This window comes from Geotrypetes seraphini, chromosome 11 (assembly GCF_902459505.1).
Source record: "Geotrypetes seraphini chromosome 11, aGeoSer1.1, whole genome shotgun sequence".
In the NCBI taxonomy this organism is placed as follows: Eukaryota; Metazoa; Chordata; class Amphibia; order Gymnophiona; family Dermophiidae; genus Geotrypetes; species Geotrypetes seraphini.
Genome location: NC_047094.1, coordinates 32852913 through 32872491, shown reverse-complemented (window position 1 = coordinate 32872491; position 19579 = coordinate 32852913). Strand labels below are relative to the sequence as shown.

Here is a 19579-nt window from a genome sequence, read left to right as displayed (position 1 = left end):
AGTGAAATTTGTTTTCATGCAGAGACTATTTTGTTTAATCGCATGCACAATATGGTTTAATTTGCTTATGATTTAATGTAGTAATCAGTCTTGCATATAATGTAGATGTGGAATCTTTCAATAATTTTTGAGCCCAAGAAAAATCTACACCCTGCTCATTACACTGAAAATTTGTATAAGAGCTAATATTGTCTGATTAGATTGTAAGCTCTACTTAGCAAGGACTGTCTCTTGCGTGTTTTAATGTACAGCGCTGCGTACATCTAGCAGCACTATAGAAATGATTAGTAGTAGTAAATATTGTCTGGATAACATAAGCAGTAAGTTGATGGTGTTTTAAAATATGTTCTGGGAAAATATCATAATTTTCAAAGCAAATATTAAAGTGCCTCACATACATGTATGTGTCTTCATTCTGCAGTTTCTCATTACCTCCTACTCAAGGGCTTTTAAAACCTGCCTTAATCCTATAGCCAGTCGGGTTTTCAAAATGTCCTCAGTGAATACTTATGAGATAAATTTGCAAGCGTTAGAGATCTACCATAAATATATTCATTGCAAGTATCCTGAAAACACAACTGGCTGCAGGGTCTCCAAGGCAAGTTTGGAAGCCCTACTCTCTCCTCATTTCCATTTGTCAGTTTATGTCTTTGTACCCCCCCCCCCCCCCCCATATTTCCTTCTTAGAATTCCCTCTATTTTGTCTTGCTTCTAAAAATGATGTATATTATTTTAATTTATTTATGTAAAAAAAACCTTATATTCCACTTACTGTATTTTTTGCTCCATAAGACACACTTTTTCCCCCCCAAAAGTGGGTGGAAATAAGGATGCATCTTATGGAGTGAATAAAAAGCACCCCTCCCCCCAGCGGTACCTTTAAATTGTGGTGGTCGCTGGACAGCTGCCTCCTTGTTATTTTGGGGCCAGCAGCGCACAAGCGCTTTTGCCTGGGCCTGCGAGACTTCATTGGGCAATGTGGGAGATCGGCATTCAGGATGCTCTCAGCTGACATAGACTGCTGCAGACATCTAGGAGGCACAGCACGGCAGGCCAGGGATAGCGGCAGAGAGGGGAAAAAAGCTTTTCAACACCGGCAATCCCAACAACACAGACTCCACCTGAAGGGAGGCAGCATGCAATTGTTGTCATTGGCCTCTGAGCTTAGTGGCCGCCAGCGTGGAAGAGAGGAGGGGGAGAGGCCAGGGCTTTGTTGATGCCGAAGGGGGACTGATTGCTGAATCAGCTGGAGTCGGCATCCCCCAGCAGGAAAACAGAAGCATTTTCGGCCTGGAGGGCACCATGGAGAAATCCAATTTAGTTTGCAGTCGACGGCGTTTCCTTGGCCTTGCGCTGAGCAGATCTACCAGTAATTTCAAGCTGGACTTAAATGGGCCTTATTTGATTGTAAATTTTTATTTATTTTGGTTTCATTCTCATCCATTATGGTTTAATTTTGATCTAATGCCATTTCTTAGAGTTTATTTGTAAATCTTTATTTTGATCTTATTTTTTTCCCTTTTCACAGCATACAACCTTTGGTTCTGTCCACCAGTTTCTCCCGCATTAGGCATTCTACTTATCCTTCTGCAGCAGGGTTTATATTTTATTTGTTTTATTGTTCTACTACTGTTATCATATATATTTCCTACTGCTGGCCCCAATATAATCAGCAGGCAGCCATCCAGCGACCACCACAATTTAAAGGTACCGTTGGGGTGAGGGGAGGCTGGGATGGAATTTATAGGTTCCTGGGATGGAATTTAAAGGTGCCGGGGGGCTAGGATGAAATTTAAAGATGCCGGGTATACATTAGTATACAATTTGGTTCAGAATGGGTTTTTTTTCTTATTTTCCTCCTCTAAATCTAGGGTGCATCTTATGGTGAGGTATGTCTTATGGAGTGAAAAATGCAGTATACCTAAGCGAATTAGAAAGCAAAACAAACATAATCATAAGATAAAAACACCAAAATATAGTATTTTTGGGTTGCTTGTTTGATTGTGAAAAGACATTTTAAATACCTACATACTGAACAGTTTTAGATTATAGACTGCAGATATGATTATTTGACTTTTATAATCACAGTACAAAACTCTGTAGCAGAATTGAATATTTTTAAAGTAATAATTGGTTGCAATTCTGAAGAATTATCCATATTTTCAATTGGCAACCATAACAATAACTCTTTGAATGTTAAGATATATCAATTATTACAGCCAACTAGATACTATAATATGTAATTTGTGGTTCTTAATTGTTTGTGCATATGGAGATAAGCAGAAGATGACATTAATAATGTACGTGATCACACCAAGATTTCATGCATACATTTATTCATCTTTTATAGGAGAAAAGTGGCGGGAAGGACAAGAGCAAGATTTAAAGAATAACTCTTAAGAAGATTGACCAAGGAATTCCAATGGTGTTTGTTAGTGGGAAATCACGACATTGGCAATACCCCAACACCTGAAACAATAGCTGGCGTATTGCAGGAGCTGGGGTGATGACTACTTCAGCTTTTGGGTTGGAGGCGTTTTTTTTTCTTGTGCTGAATTCCCAGTTGTTTTTTGATTTTTTCAAAATGCCCAGAGTTAAAGGAGGCTCATGACAAGTGGCTGAATGAGCAACTAGCAATAGCCAAGCAAAAATGGTGTAAACATGCAATAGTATTTCAACATATTCCTTTATTCCTTAAAAATGTGAATGAAGACCATGACTACTTCAACATAGAAAGATCACTTCGGCAAGATTTACTGGAAAGGTTTAATAAAGCAGGTACAGTATATTTATATTCATAAGCAGTCATCCAGTAGCATCTTTCTCCAGTCACTGATGGTTTGATCTTGCATAGGGATGGTCGAAATAAATGGTTTCATTCCTTAGTAATATTTTGTTAAAGTTTATAAGCATCAGAAACAGGAAGTTCCGCCTGACAACTTCCTGTTTCTGACTAAACAGAGTGATAAGCTTCGGGCCCGGTGAGAAGCAACCTGCTTTCAGTGCACTAGTGGTCAAGGCAAATTCCCAGGGGCACCAAGAAGGAGCGAGCAGGGGAGCGTGAGCTGATGGAATATGCGGTGAAGTATGAAGAGAAGCCTGGAAAGAGAGAGATGCGGACCGGGAGGGGAAGGGGATAGGGGTGCAGTTTAATCGAGTTAATAATGCCTTAAATTAAAGCCCTAATTCATATTCAAAATGTGCTAAAGGAGAAAAGACACTTTCAAACAGCCAATGTTATCTGGAAGCAGACTTCACCAACAGAGAGAGTTTACAAATTTCTGACAAGGGCCCTCATTTCACTTGAGTTTTATCTGTGGAAACATGCTGCAACCAATCAAAATAGAAATGTTCAATAACAAAATGGTCATGGCAGTAAAATAAGCTTACTTTGGGAGAAAGTTGCAATATGTCAATTTTCTATCGGTGCCTATCAACATTGGACCATGAAAAATGGTGGTTTAGCATTATAAAGGTTCTTATTTCTTAGCTAAATAATCCCCCATTAAAATGTCATACATTCCCATTCTGATTGGTTAAAAAATCTGAACATATGAAAAATTAGTCAAATTTTTAAAAAATCTATTCAATCTTAACATTTAAACCCGCTGGTTCTAAAGAACTGAACCTAAAATCTAGCACTGCTCATTCTGGTGAAGTAATTTCTTGAAGTCATCACCCCTTGGGTTAGGCAAAATTGGGTCAATCACCCAACAAAAGTGTGATTTAAAAAAAAAAAAAAAAAATTCAAATAATGTTGAACTAAAGGTGCCTCCAATTGTGTTTAGTAATGCAATATTTATGTTCAGATATTTGGTTTGACCCAAGTATATTAAGCCACACAGGCAAAATTTAGCATAACTCCAATAGTAACACATGACGTATGGTAAGAGAGTGCATATTTTTGTCCACAGATGTTGCACTGTGTACATTTAAAGTGACCCATCCTACAATCTCTTGCTGTATTATGGAGATGTTTTCAAGATTTCAGCACTGTTCATTGGACAAAGGAGTGCTTGTAAATTACATCCTCTGATATAAGTAGTAACTAACTGGTCAGATCTGAAACACTTATAAACTTTCAAATACAGTATGTCATTGCTTTCTGTAATTTCTTTATTGTAGAACGATGTATTATTCTTATCTTTTTTTCTTTTAGAGGTAATAATTTAATCTCATCTTTTGAAACACCCTTTTTATTCAAACTTTTGTTATAATTTTTTTAATTATAATTTTTGAGCCTCAGCCCCACCACTCCACCGCCTCAATATATCTCATCGCGGTGAGCTTTACGTCGTCTAATCATCACCGGCTCAACTAGACTTTCAATTTCTCAATACAGTTATCTATTTATTTTTTCTAATTTTAAAGTGCTTTGTGCTTTATGTTGTATATTTCTTTATATATTATTTTCTATTCTTCAAATAAATAAATAAATATATAAATAATTGTAATCTTAATAACAATTTCATTTAAAGCATAGACTTATCTGAAAATAATTTTCTCAAATATCTTTCTATTCAAATTTGAGCGCATTATGGAAGGAGTAGACCCGACATGTTTCGCTTTCAGCTTTTTCAAGGGTCCTCCCGTTAGCGCCGGTGTCAGCCACCTTCCCAAAGTTTCTCATAGCTGACACCGGCGCTAATGGGAGGACCCTTGAAAAAGCTGAAAACGAAACATGTCGGGTCTACTCCTTCCATAAATGTGCTCGAAATTGAATAGAGAGATCTTTGAGGAAATTATTTTCAGATAAGTCTATGCTTTAAATGAAATTGTTATTAAGATTACAATTATTTATATATTGATTTATTTATTTGAAGAATAGAAAAGAATATATAAAGGAATATACAACATAAAGCACAAAGCACTTTAAAATTAGAAAAAATAAATAGATAAGTAACTGTATTGAGAAATTGAAAGTATAGTTGAGCCGGTGATGATTAGACGACGTAAAGCTTACCGCGATGAGATATATTGAGGAGGTGTTTCAAAAGACGAGATTGCTTTCTGTAATGCATAAAAAACCCAAAACAGGATCTTTGAGTATTAAATGCCCCCTCAATTGCAAATCTATATGGTCAATTTGAAACTAAATGAGTATTCAATTCTGTTTTTTTTTTTTCCTCATATCCCTTTTTTGGTGTTTATATATTAGCAACATAGATACATGATGGCAGATAAAGGCCAAATGGCCCATCTAGTCTGCTGCTTTGCAGTAACCATTCTCTTCCTCTCTATAAGAGATCCCACGTGCCTATCCCACACCTTCTTGAATTCAGATACAGTCTGTCTCTACCACTTCCTCTGGGAGACTGTTCCACACATCTACAACCCTTTCTGTAAAAAAGTATTTCCTTAGAAAGTATTTCCTTAGATTACTCCTGAGCCTCTTTACTTCATCCTATACCCTCTCTTTCTAGAGCAGTGGTCTCAGACTCAAACCCTTTGCAGGGCCACATTTTGGATTTGTAGGTACTTGGAGGGCCTCAGAAAAAAATAGTTCATGTCATTAAAGAAATGACAATTTTGCATGAGGTAAAAACTCTTTATAGTTTATAAATCTTTCCTTTTGGCTAAGTCTTAATAATAATATTATCATTTATAGCTAAAGAGACACATGATCAAGAAACTGTTTTATTTTACTTTTGTGATTATGATAAACATACTGAGGGCCTCAAAATAGTACGTGGCGGGCCGCGAGTTTGAGACCACTGTTCTAGAGCTTCCTTTCAAATGAAAGATACTCAACTCACGTGTTTATGCCAGGTAGGTATTTAAATGTATTTATCATATCTCCTATCTCCCCTCGCTCACCTTTCCTCTAAAGTATACATATCTTTAAGACTGTCCCCATACGCATTATGACGAAGACCACGCACCATTTTAGTAGCTTTCCTCTGGACCGACTCCATCCTTTTTATATCTTTTTGAAGGTGCAGCCTCCAGAATTGTACACAATATTCTAAATGAGGTCTCACCAGAGTCTTATACAGGGGCATCAATTCCTCTTTTTTACTACTGGCCATACCTCTTCCTATTCACCCAAGCATCCTTCTAGCTTTCGCTGTCATCTTTTCAACCTATTTGGCCATCTTAAGATCATCACATACAATCACACCCAAGTCCTTCTCTTCTGTCGTGCACATAAAGTTCTTCACCTCCTAAATTGTACTGTTCCTTTAGGTTTTTGCAGCCCAAATGCATGACCTTGAATTTCATTAAATTATAGCTTCCAAATTTCAGACCATTCTTCAAGCTTCGCCAGGTCTTTCTTCATGTTATTCACACCATCTGGGGTGTCTATTCTTTTGCAGATTCTGGTATCATCTACTAAATCTAAAAAACTTATTAATAAAACTTATTACTAAATCTAAAAAATTTGATCATGTCACTCCCCTACTAGAAAAGGCACATTGGCTCCCTGTCATCCATAGAATAACTTATAAAATCTGTTTACTTACATTTAAAACACTACTATATAAGACACCTGCTTTTATTCATAAACTTTTAATACCTTACCATCCAATTAGAACATTAAGATCAATTGATCAAAACCTATTAACAGTACCTTCATTGAAATTGATTAATACCAGGCGGCAATTTATATTTTCCGTAACAGCCCCTCAAACCTGGAATGCTCTTCCAATTTTTATACAGAACGAGCAAGATTTGGTAAAATTTAAATCATTATTAAAAACATTTCTTTTTAATGACGCTTTTAACTCTTGATTTTTATTTATTGTTTCTCCTAATGTGTTTTCCTATGTTTAATCTTTTATTTGACGAATGTATTTCTTAACCCTATTTTTACCCAATGTAGTATAATAAGTTTAAACCTTTGTAAGCATTGTGATTCCCAACAGTTTGTTTTGTATGTTTGTTTGTTATCTTTTAACTAAATTTGATTTGTACATCGCTTTGAATTAGAGAAAGCGATTAATCAAGAAAAATTAATAAACTTGTAAACTTGTAAATCTTATCTAACACCCCTTCAGGAATATCGCTTATAAAAATGTTAAAAAAGAACAGACCCAAGAACAGAACCTTGAGGCACACTACTGGTAACATCCCTTTCCTCAGAGCAATCTCCATTAACCACTAACCTCTGTCGTCTTCCAGGCAACCAGTTCTTGACCCGGCCTGTCACTTTGGGGGCCTATCCCATGATAGATCTTTGGTCTAAGCTAGCACTTCTGAACAACTATAAGATTTTTTGACTTGGTTAAATTCTTATGGTCCTACCATTTAATTTGATTTGATATGCATTGCATTCATAAGATTTCATTTTTAGATGTGGAGGTTATGTCGACTTTTTGTAAGACCAACTGATTCTAATACGTTTTTTGCAGTATACTAGTTCTCATCCAGTACGTTGAAAAAACTTCTGAGCTACCAAAAGATATATTCCACCAATGATGATTTTCAATCTAAACATTACTTTTATAAGAAAAATTATTAGCTACAGGATAAAGAGAACTCTACATTGATAGGGATCAATTGCTACAAATGTTGGTTAATACTTCTGACAACAATGTCACCACAAGATCCTGAGTTATTGTAATTCATTGAGACCTTTTTCACCACCTTTTTAGTATTTTGGCATTTAATTTGTATTTCATTGCCCTGTACATAGATTGCATCTTCATATACAGTATATTGACTTGATGTTTATTGGTAAACATAATTAAACAGAAAAATATGAACACATTAAGCAGCAATCCCTTATTCTGTTTCTTAAGCAGATTCAGATGTATTAATGAGCAGTTCTAGATTATTTTTCAAAAGTATTAAATATAATAAACACTTACCTTTGCATTAAAATGCTGAATTGATATTGTACAGTAAAGTAGGAAGGCAGTGTGTGATCTGCAAGTGACTTGGAATCAAACTGAGGGTTTCCCTGGTAACAGGTTCACTCTGCTTCCATCTTTTTTTTCCCTGTTTTTGTTTGTTTTATGAAAGAAGATGTGCTTATATTATGGTTAGTCCGTCTGCCTGTCTGTGGCACATGATGTTACAGGGAAAGACCAACAGTGTAAACAACTGTGTGATGGTTTACTTGGATACCGCAAGTGCAGTACATCTTTATTTACAATTTGATATACCAGCTATCAAAACATTAAGGGCTCCTTTTATCAAGGTGCATTACGGGGGTTAGCGCGTCGGACATTTCATCACGCGCTAACCCCCGCAGCAAGCCAAAATACTAATGCCTCATCAATGGAGGCGTTAGCGACTAGTGCGGCAGGCGGTTTAACACGCGGTATTCCACGCGTTAAACCCCTACCGCGCCTTGATAAAAGGACCCCTAAGTGAATTACAGTATCTTCGGGAAGTATTTATTTTAAAATTTTCTTCCCCGCTTAACACCTAAGCGGGTTACAGTAGAAAACATACATATTCAGGACATACTCACATATAATCGCTAAAACTAGCATAATGCTCATAAAAATGTTCATCCTCTAAGAACCATAAAATGCAGTATTATGCTAAGCTAGCGAAAAGCTTTGGCACACAAAAAGGTTTTCAGTTGCTTCGTAAATAACATTTTTTCTTTGCATAATCTTAAGCAGATATAATCTTAAGTAGATATAAAAAGTTTCATAAAAACTATAGTATGAAATTAAGATAAAGCTTGACTGAATCCAGGATCTTTGGTTTCTGCAAAACTGAATGCAACCGAACTGGCTGCTTGGTTTCAGCAGAAAATGAAATCCCTCCGACATTCAGTCAAAAAATCCTCATACCTGTCAGTAGCCTCCCTCATTCTCATTCTCTCTCTCGCCCTCCTCCACCTTGCCCAACCTACCCGTACGTCTTCCTTGGATCTACCATAGGAATCCCTGGTGGATGTGGCCACTTCAGAGCAGGTATGAACACTACTCACTCCTATCTGTGCTGATTCCAATCGCAAAATGGCTGCCAAGACTGCCCATGGTAGTCCCAACAGGCATGTGATGAACCAGTGGCACAGCTCAGAAACAAGTGGGATTTGTTTCTGGCCCCTTCTTAAAGTAGACCCAGGGAGGGCCTGCATGCGATCTGGGGGGATGGGAGTTGGCAGAGAGTGATTGTGGGGGGCAGAGTTTTGGTCTCTGCCCAAAATGCATAAGCCAGCCCAGGTTACAAGTACCTGGCAAGATCCCAAAACTTAAACAGATTTTATGCTTCTTATCCTAGGGATAAGGAGTGGATTTCCCCAGCTATTCAAGGAGCTCACTTTCTTCAGAAACGATTCCAGCCATCTTCCAGGTCTTCTGCAGGCTCTCGGCTTTGCAGAAAGATGCTGGGAACAAAAGGCAAAGGTGAAAAAGCAGGCACTGTGTATGGGGTCTTTCTCTTCTTACTGAGTATACAGAGATTACTTCTTTATCCTCTGCAAGATTCCTTTTTGTATGTCTTCTTCAGACTCGTGTTGATAGAGTGCAAATAAGCAGTTCTGGCAGGACGGATACGCTGATGAGTAGTAATACCAGTCATCTTTCATTTTTATGCGTTGCCTAGGAATAATCAATTTGAGCACATCCTTGGTTATGAATTTGGTTTTCTCTCCTAAGTCACCTGACACCCACTTAGATACAGATTTTAGATAGAGAAATCCCATTCCGGGCCAATTTGTCAATAAAACTACAAAGTGTTCTTAACTGACACAAAGCATAAAACTGCATTTACAACCAAATATTTTTAAACATATTTCTCTTGAGTACAATGATATTTTTCTTAGTCTTGTGATTATATCCTTTAGCACAGCATGGGTGACTGACTTCAGTTTCAAAAAGCCAGTTTTAGTAGTATTTTTGGATTCTGACTTTTTAAAATCCTGGATGAAAAGACCAACAGCAGAAGCTACATCTGGTGTGCAGTAATGAAACACATTTCTCACATTAGAGGTATCCCTAACAGTTAGGCTAATTAAAGATGAAATCATGCCTTACAATAAATATTTATAAGTTAAAAATCTGGCAGTGAGTAATGTGTACTATGACTTTTGAAATTAAAAATAATGTTCTATATATAGATACAGATAAGGAAGAAATAAGAAGAAATGACTTTTTGCCCCAAGTTTCCCTTCTCTCTCTCATTTTTCATCATAGTTAAGTGCCCTGATATCACTTTGGACATATCCATTTGCGTAGAATTTAAGAAAGAGCAGGAAAGGATGACCGTAAGACCATAGGAGGTTTTGGTTTAACAGTAATGGTCTCTTGTGCTAAATTAAGGTGTTATTTTACTACATTGTAATAAATGTTTGCACATACAGCACAAATTGGAATAAACATAGAGGAAAACTATACAGAAAAAGAATGAAATCCAGTTAAAGCTTAGATGGCTTCATAACTGGATTGAGCTTTGATGGCAGCTTCAGAGGTTGGGACGTAAGACCAACTCTGGGCAGACTTCTATGCTCTGGGTCCCATAAATGGCAAAAACAGATAAGGATCAAGGATGGAGTAGGTTTTGACGGCAAATAGCAAATCCTAAAAGTTGGGAAGTAGGTCCGGTGCTGGACAAACCTCTATTGTCTGTAGCCCAAAATTGGCAGAGAGTGACAGATGTATACCAGCGTTTAATCATGAAGAAGTGGAATCTGTGCAGATTGGATGGATCATACCAACAGTTACTATGGTAAGAGCAAAAATTAACAATTGCGCAGTAGTTATTTGGTGCATGCCTAGTGTGTTCTCTGCAGTTACTGGCTGAAACATCAGTTTCTATCTGACAATGATGCAATGAGACCCGGAAACCTGCAACAAGCACAATGCCAGCTGCGGAAACCCTAAGAGAACATCTTTAAACCTACCAGAGACTTTTTCAATTCTATGGACTTTCACAGCAAAATTCAAATTTCTGACCAACCTACTTTCCCGCCAAAATTCATATTGGTAGACTGCCCTGTTCCCAATAAGGTCAGTGAACCTACTATTTACAAAGGCACACTGCAGACTTCAAAGCATACTCTGAAGAAATCCATAGCCATAGCAAGCTGCATAAATGGCAGTGCATGTATTTAAGTATATTCTCTGCCATTCTCTACCCATTTCCCAGCACCTAACACAAAATCCATTTAAAGTGCAAATTAGCTAATGCTAACTTGCTCCTGCCTATGCCTGTTCCATTCAGCAGTCTCAGCTGACATTTTGGTGGTAGAGATGGCTGGAGCAACTACTGAATTGCTCCTGTCCCGGTTGGGCCATTAGACAACCAGTGTGCCTAAGGTAGGCCCAGAGAGTTGGTTGATAAGCAGGTCAGAAGAGGGAGAAGGGAGGCTGTTTGCAACAGGGTGGGAGTGGAGGGAAAGTATATATGGTTTCAATATTAGCTGAAAATATGTCAGTATTTGAACCAAAACCAAAAGATGGCCAAATTAGAATTTTGAAACTGAAACCGAAATTCACTTAGCCTTTAATTTTGTCCTGCATTTTACAGAAACTTATTTTTCAAATCATTGAAAAACAGCCCAGAATATCAGATTCAGATGACTTCTTGATGCTATATTTCTTTGTCATGTAAAATACCTGACTATATTTTTTTTAAAATTACAAAGCACTATAAAGATCTGATTTTATAATGTGAGAAGACCTAAAAGGTACCTGATTTATAAAATACGGCTTCTAAAAATTGTGAGAGTAATGAAGAAATTGGCAGAGCAGCCACATGGTCCTCCCTCCATACTTTCACAACATTTTATAGGATGTATGTAGTGGCAAATTGGATACTGCTTTCGGATATTCAGTATTTAGTTCATCTATCCTGCCCTAGATTCAGGGGACTGCTCTGGTATGTCCCATAGATTCAAGAATGATGTGCCTCTTGCACTAGAAGGGAAGATTAGGTACTAACCTTGATAATCTTTATAGTAAATAGGCACATCATTCTTGAAGCCTGCCCTATCAGATCTTCATTAGCCGCCTTGCTGTCTCAGAAATGTCATTATTACCAGATATCTTGTTTCTTTCTTCTGTCCAGCAAGGTCAAGGATAGGAGAGACCACTTCTTTTTTTGAAGAGACTATGGGGGTATCTTTCAGAACTCCAAGATTGTTAGTGCAGATTGCAACCAGGTAGGTGGCTTGTTCGTTCCACCTTCTTATACATGGTTCATGGTTGTTTCGTGTTAAATGTTGTAATATAAGCAGAATAGACTTTTCTCTTGGAGAATCCCCTTACCCCTCCCTGTTATGTTTCATTCTTTTGGGCTGACCATCTGCTTTGATACAAGCTGAGGAATTACAGAACAGCCCAGAGTGATGGGAGGCAAAGCAGAAAAATGTAAATGAGGTTCTCTACACCAGATTGCATGATCAGAGATGCACAGCCCCACAGGTTCAAGAAGGATGTGTCTATTCACTAGAAAGAAGATTATCAAGGTAAGTACCTAATCTTCCCTTTTTACCATCTAGTACAAGAGTGTTTCAGACAGAATAGGATAGGCTAGGATTAGATACAGCCCAAAGAACTTGTATTAACAAGCCTAAAGTAGAAAGCTTGTACATTTGATTTGTATTTCAAATTCTATCTGGAAAATTATGCCTTTTTGCTTAATTCTCATTTGTAAGTCACAGTTTCTAAAGTGATTTGCATTCATTTGGAAGCCTATTCACATTATCAATAATTAAATATATATGGTTCTTTCTGTTTAAATAACAGTATTTTAGTCAGTGGCTATTGAATTGGTTGCCCTACTTTTGTATTTATATTGATAGTGTTAAATATTTATATAGTACTTAAGCTAAAGTTTATATTAAACTAAGTTGTTCAAATGTGCTTATTTTGCTTCTATGAAATAGCATGGCATAATTCTCATGAATTTCTTCCTTTTCAGGCATACAGAGAGTGAATAGACTTAAGCATGTCTTTTCATTCATTGTTTTCATTCACTAGTACTGTATGTGCAGAACATTTTTTTAATTACACTGATTATGCAACATTATCAATCCCTTCAAAAAAGTTAAACAATCATTTAGGAATTAAAGCAGCACTTTGGTCCGATAATTGGCCACGAAGATTTAAAGCTAAAAAAATGCAGGGTCATGCACTTGGCCTGCAAACATCTAGGCAAAAGGTACAGCATAGGAGGTGAAGTACTTTTGTGTACGAGAGAAGAGTGAGACTTGGGGGTCATTGTGTCTGATGATTTCAGGATGGCAAAATAGGTAGAAAAAGTGACAGTCAAAGCCGAGAAGATGCTTGGGTGCATAAGGAGAGGAATGGCCAGGAGGTTTTAATGCCGTTGTATAAGTCTCCATTTGGAATACTGTGTGCAGTTCTAGAGACTGCACCTTCAAAAAGATATAAATGCTATACCATACCATACTGTTTCTTATACCCCACAATTATCAGCAAGGAATCATTGCAGCTTACATAAGATTAATAAGGATTCATAATAGTAACATCAAGGATCAGTTAATGTAGAGTTCATGTCTTGGATTACAATGAGAATAGATGTGTCTTTAGAGATTTCCTGAATTGAAGGTAGGAAGGGATCTGTCGCTAGCAGACCAGAAGGCAATTCTAAATCTTGGGACTTTGGAATGTGAAGGTAGACTCGAAGAGTGATTTTTATGGATTTGACGTGGCGAGAGAAGAGTCAGTTTGCAGCACTGGGTCATTCTTGAGTTGTAAAAGGAATGCATGACCTGAATGGCCGATGTCAACTCAGTTGAGTTTTCCCCATATATAGCTTTATGGACCATACATGCAACTTTAAATTGGATTTTGCTCTTAACTGGCAACCGGTGCAGCTTTGCCAGTAGCGAGGTGGCCCTCTGGATTTGTGAATGATTAGCCTAGCTGCTGTGTTCTGGAGCAACTGCAATCTCTTAAGACCTTTCATTGGGATGTTAGCATATAGAGAGTTGCAATAGTCCAAATACAGGAGTAAGATAGCCTGAGCTAGGTAGTATCCTGTTTTTAATGAGGGCTTGAATCGGTACAACAAGGAACTGCATTTTGTGGCTATTAAACATAAGTTTGACATTCCACTTTTACACTGGAAAAATTAGCCCCCTCTTTTACGAATGCATAGCGCAGGTTTTAGCAGCCATAGTAACTACTCTGACGCGTGTAGAATTCCTGTGAGTGTCGGAGCAGTTACCGCCACTGCCAGCACTAAAACCCATGCTATGCGTTCGCAAAAGAGGGGCTTAGTATTTGTGTGCACGTTGTATACCTTTTTTTAATGAGGGTTTGCGCCATTTTCCAGTTTGTATTGCCTGCTGCCATGGTATTTAAATGCATTGTGGGGTAGAGTTCACTCTTAATCAGTGTAACAAGGAACTGCATGCTGCTGCAGCTCCTACTACTTGGAAGCCTGATCAGTGAGTACATTACTTTTGTCTTTGAACTGGTGCAAAAACTTAGGGCTCCTTTTACAAAAGTGCGTTAGGGGCCTTAACGCACGAAATAGCACATGCTAGCCGCTACCGCCTCCTCTTGAGCAGGCGGTAGTTTTTCAGCTAGCGCGCGCTAATCCGGTGTGCGTGCTAAAAACGCTAGCACACGCTAGCTGAAAAATTACCGCCTGCTTAAAAGGAGGTGTTAGCGGCTAGCGCGCGTGGCAATTTAGCGCACACTATTCTGCGCTTTAAGGCCTAACGCACCTTTGTAAAAGGAGCCCTTAGTGTTTCTGTATACTACGAGGGCGTGTTTAATAAAGCACTCATGTCAACTAGACAACACTTTTAATTGTGTGTTTAGTGAGGGTTTGCTCTCATGAATGCATTCCATTTTTACACTGGAAAACCCCAGTATTTTTGAAGGAATAATAATTTTTCAGTACTTGTGTGCACTTTTAATTCTATTTTTAATGAGGGTTTGTGCCCCTTTTTTCAATTGGATTTAAAACTTTTAAGCAGCGTGCCTGTTGCCATGGTATTTAAATATATTGTGGGATAGAGTTCACTTTTAATCAGTGTAACAAGGAACTACGGTACATGCTGCTTCTGCTCTAGCTATTACTACACAGAAGTTTGACAAGTGAACACAGTATTTTTGTCTTTTATTTGGTGCAAAATCTTACATCCCCCCACCACTTTTACAAAACCACAATAGTGTTTTTTAGCTTAGGCCAGCAAGCTGAATGCTCTGCGCTGCTCCTGACACTCAATAGAGTTCCTTTGAGCATCTGGAGCAGCGCAAAGCATTCAGCACACTGGCCTGTGCTAAAAAACACAGTTTTGTACAAAAAAAAAGGGGGGGGGGGTTAATGTTTCTGCTTACTACAGTACTCCCCCGAAATTTGCGGGGGTTCCTTTCCAGGAAGCCCCGCAAATTTCGCCTGTCAAAAGTCAGGAGAGGTAGGAGAGGGCAGCTGGAGCACCGGCGGGTGAAGAAAATCACTCGCGGTCTGCTCCGACCGCCTTTTCCTGTAGTAAAGCTCCTGATTGGTATAGCCCGTGAATTTGCGGGGGAACACTGTAGTGTGTTCAATAAGGCACTAACTTTTACTAGATAAAGTACTTCTTTAAATCTTCTTTTTAGTGAGGGTTTGATCCCATATATTTTATATATAAATTCTAACAGAGGCCTACTTTTACCTTGAGCCCTCTTTTTATACCTACTTTTTTAAGGGCACAGAAGCGAGTTCATCACTTTTTAGCTATAGTGCTGCAGTTACATCCCCCCTCCCTTTTTTTTTTAACAAAACCATAGCGCAGTTTTTAGCGCCAGCTGCTGCAGTAACAGCTCTGACATTCATAGGAATTGTATGAGTGTCTAAGCTAATACCGCCACAGCCGGTGCTGAAAACCACGCTAAGGTTTGTAAAAGGGAGAGATAGTGTACAAGTGTAATGTATTTATTTTATTTTGTAGACTCTGTCACTTAATTGATATCATATTCATACCCAAAGTGGGTTTATTCCACCTCCTTTTATTAATATACAGTATCTGCTTTTATATGGTTGTCCTTATGTTTTATATTTGACATCATTTGTTCTTAACTTTTATATGTTTGTGGTAATATTTATATATTCATTTATGGAATTAATGAATTTAATTTGTTTGTTTTAAGCTGTTATACAAAAGAACAGTGTTGGTATAAAATCACATCTATTAATAGTTCTTACAGCCCCTGATGCAGCTCCTGGAGAGGGCAAAACATGGTCGTTTTGGGCTACTGTGGTCTAAATATAGTTCCTTAATAAATATCTGTTTAAAGGACTCTTCCAACTGATCATCTCCTTTTTGGGTTTTTTTTTACCACATTGGATCTTGCCCTGTTTGGATCTTGCCCTGTTTGGATCTTGTTTTGTTTTGTTTTTAACCTTCATCAGAGCTAAGAACCTTGTGTCCAATTGTCTAATAATTTGATGGCTATTGTATGATAACTGAATCAAATGTAACAACCACTGTACAAAATCTGTCACAGTGCACTATACTGGAAGCACTATACTGTAGACACACAAATATGGTACTCAATCCAGCCCCTGCAACACACCCAGACAGGCGAGATATCTGCAATGAATAGAGTTACCATATGGCTCCAGAAAAAGGAAGATGGATTGAAACATCCATTCAGTGGAAGTAAAACCTGGATGTCTCAGTCCATCCTCCTTTTTCCTGTAGCCATATGGTAGACCTATGCAATGAATATTTATGAAGTAGTTTTGCACACAGTGGAGGCACAGGTAAATTAAGTGGTACATATTTATTTGTGGACTGGATTGAAAACCATTGTTATAGACACATAAGAACAGCCACACTGCATCAGACCTATGATCCATCTAGCTCAGGATATTGTTTCCAAAGTAGCCAATCCAGGTCACAGTACCTGACAAAAATCCAAATAATAGCAACATTCCATACTATCAATCCAGGACAAGCAGTAGCTTCCCCCATTCCTGTTGCAATAGCAAACTATGGAGTTTTTCTCCAGGAATTTGTCTGAATCTTTTTTTTTTTTTAAACCCAGCTACACTAACCGCTGTATTCACATCCTCTGGCAATGAGTAAAAATATATTTCCTCCCATTTGTTTTAAAAGTATTCCCATGTAATTTCATTTAGTGTGCCCTGGTTTTTGTACTTTTTGAAAAGGGTGAGCATCATGAAGGTAGAGATATCCTTAAATGTACACAAATATTTCAATATCATTAGATTTGGAAGAAGCACATTACTTTGGGACCTCAGCTTATATGGTGGAGAAGTTTATTTCAAGAAGTTTCATCTTTAGACATACTGCATGTGTGGTGGAATCAAATTTAGGGAGAATTATGAAAACGCAGTTCAATGTAGGTAGAATTACAGAAACGGTGTTTAGCATTTTGAGTTGAAACTAAAGGCTCCTTTTACAAAGCCGTGCTAGCGGTTTAACGCGCGCTAAACCGCCAGCCGTACTAGCCGCGATAGTTTTTCGGCCAGCGCAGGGGTTAGCGCATGATGAAAAGTCACGCGCGTTAACCCCGCTAGAGCGGCTTGATAAAAGGAGCCCTAAGTATTGTGATTGCTGTGATAATTTTGCATGGATTTGTAGAACATGACAATCACAATAATTTGTTCACGATTGTTGACCACTATTAAAACTACAAATGAATATCTTGTGGGAGGAACTTTTGCTTTAGAATATTGTTTACATTTCTGTAATTAATTTATTTATTTTTTTTTTTTTTTAAATAGGTATTAAAGCTGTGTTCTCTGGACACTACCACAGGAATGCGGGTGGCTCACACAATGGCCTTGATATGGTGGTTTCATCAGCAATAGGATGTCAGCTTGGAGAAGATACACATGGCCTCCGAGCTGTGATTGTTACAGCTGAAAAGATTATTCATAAATACTACAGTTTGACTGAACTGAACAATCAAGGCATAGAAAAAGAGCTGATGGACTTGATTAAACAAAAGTAGATGTAGCAGCCTTTAGGTTCAACAGCAGTACTGACCTCTAAACTAGTTTCAGAATTTATTTAAAATTTGATATTCCACCTATACATAGTTTCAAGGTGGGTTACATTTAAAATTAGCATGTAGCCTGAGAAAAGTCAAAACATTTATTAACAAAACACGCAATGAATTGACTTACTGGAAACAAGATGGTAGGAAAGAAGAACTACAATATTGAATAGAAAAAGAACAATTAAGGCAAGCAATGTAGATAGGATTAAAAAGAAAAAAATAAAATGTCATCTTAAAAATATCATCCTAAAAAGGACATTTTAATGTTGTAAGCGTCTTTGAATAAAAATGCTTTCAGTTTCGATTTAAATTGAGTCGATGTTTCTTCTCTTAGATTAATTGGAGCGGCATGCCACAAAGTTGGGGCAGTTACCAAAAAAAATAGAAGTATGCATTGTATTGATATAATTAAGTGACGGTATAGATAATAAGTGCTGTGATGAGATCTCAGTGATCTTATAGGTGTATAAGGAATGAGGTGCTTATTTATAAATTCTGGACTATTAGATGCACATGTTTTGAAGGTTAGCAGAAGAATTTTATAAGTTATCCAATGACCAATTGGTAACTAGTGTGCTCTTATTAACAGAGGGGTTACATGATTGTATTTCTTGGAATTGGTTATAATTTTGATTGCGGTATTTCTGAATGAAAAGGGGATTGAAGGGTATAGTTAGATGGTTACTATACAGGATATTAAATGATTAGGGAATAAAATGTTTTAGGTAAAAAGATCACTTACAGGTCATAGAGCTGGGGGGCCGCCGCGGGAGCGGACTGCTGGGCGTGATGGACACATGGTCTGACTCAGCAGAGGTGATGCTTATGTTCTTATGAGTAATGCCCTTATACAATGAATTGCAATAGCCGAAACACGAGATTACCAAAGAATGTATTAGAATGTTTAATGAGGATGAATTAAGAATTTTTGATAATGAGCGAATAAATTGTAATCTGAAGAAACATTTGCTGACCACTGTGCTGATTTGTTCATGATATGAAAATTTAGAATCAAGGGTTATGCCCAGTGTTCCCGCTAAGGTGCGTTGGCCTGCGCGCGCGCACAAAATATTACATCGCAGCGCAAAGTTTCTCTTCACAGCGCACACACGCGTCGCAAAGGTAAGGGGAGGTAAGGTAAGGGGACGCATTGGGGGGATTGCACTTCCCCACAATTGCCATGCTTCGGTTCCTCTTCTTCCTTCCTTCCTCCCCCCCCCCCCCCCCGCGGGACCCTGCGGCACCATCAACTCTTACTCCCTCTAATGTCGGCCCTGCAGCTCCAGACTTCCTCGCACCTTCTCCCCTCCCCCTTTGGATCGCTATTATTTTAAATGTTATAGCCGCGGAGCTGTATCCATCAGTGGAGATGTCTAACCTCGGCCTGCCCCGGAACTCTTACTGCAACAGTGACTTCCTGTTCCTGCCTAGACGGGCGGCTGCTGCAGTAAGAGTTCCGGGGCAGGCCGAGGTTAGACATCTCCACTGATGGATACAGCTCCGCGGCTATAACATTTAAAATAATAGCGATCCAAAGGGGGAGGGGAGAAGGTGCGAGGAAGTCTGGAGCTGCAGGGCCGACATTAGAGGGAGTAAGAGTTGATGGTGCCGCAGGGTCCCGCGGGGGGGGGGGGGGGGAGGAAGGAAGGAAGAAGAGGAACCGAAGCATGGCAATTGTGGGGAAG

The 19579-nt window shown here is 38.3% G+C and overlaps 1 protein-coding gene across 1 annotated transcript in view; it reads left to right on the top strand.

Annotated features, from left to right (window-relative positions):
* Positions 1 to 18859, top strand: part of CPPED1 (calcineurin like phosphoesterase domain containing 1) — a 68009-nt gene extending 49150 nt beyond the window's left edge. Inside the window, 7 exon segments of the mRNA XM_033914817.1 lie at positions 2351 to 2391; positions 2393 to 2437; positions 2439 to 2483; positions 2485 to 2538; positions 2540 to 2575; positions 2577 to 2778; positions 17617 to 18859. Coding sequence (XP_033770708.1) covers positions 2351 to 2391; positions 2393 to 2437; positions 2439 to 2483; positions 2485 to 2538; positions 2540 to 2575; positions 2577 to 2778; positions 17617 to 17846 — 653 coding nt within the window. The 3' untranslated portion in view covers positions 17847 to 18859.
* Positions 18860 to 19579: the final 720 nt, after the last annotated feature.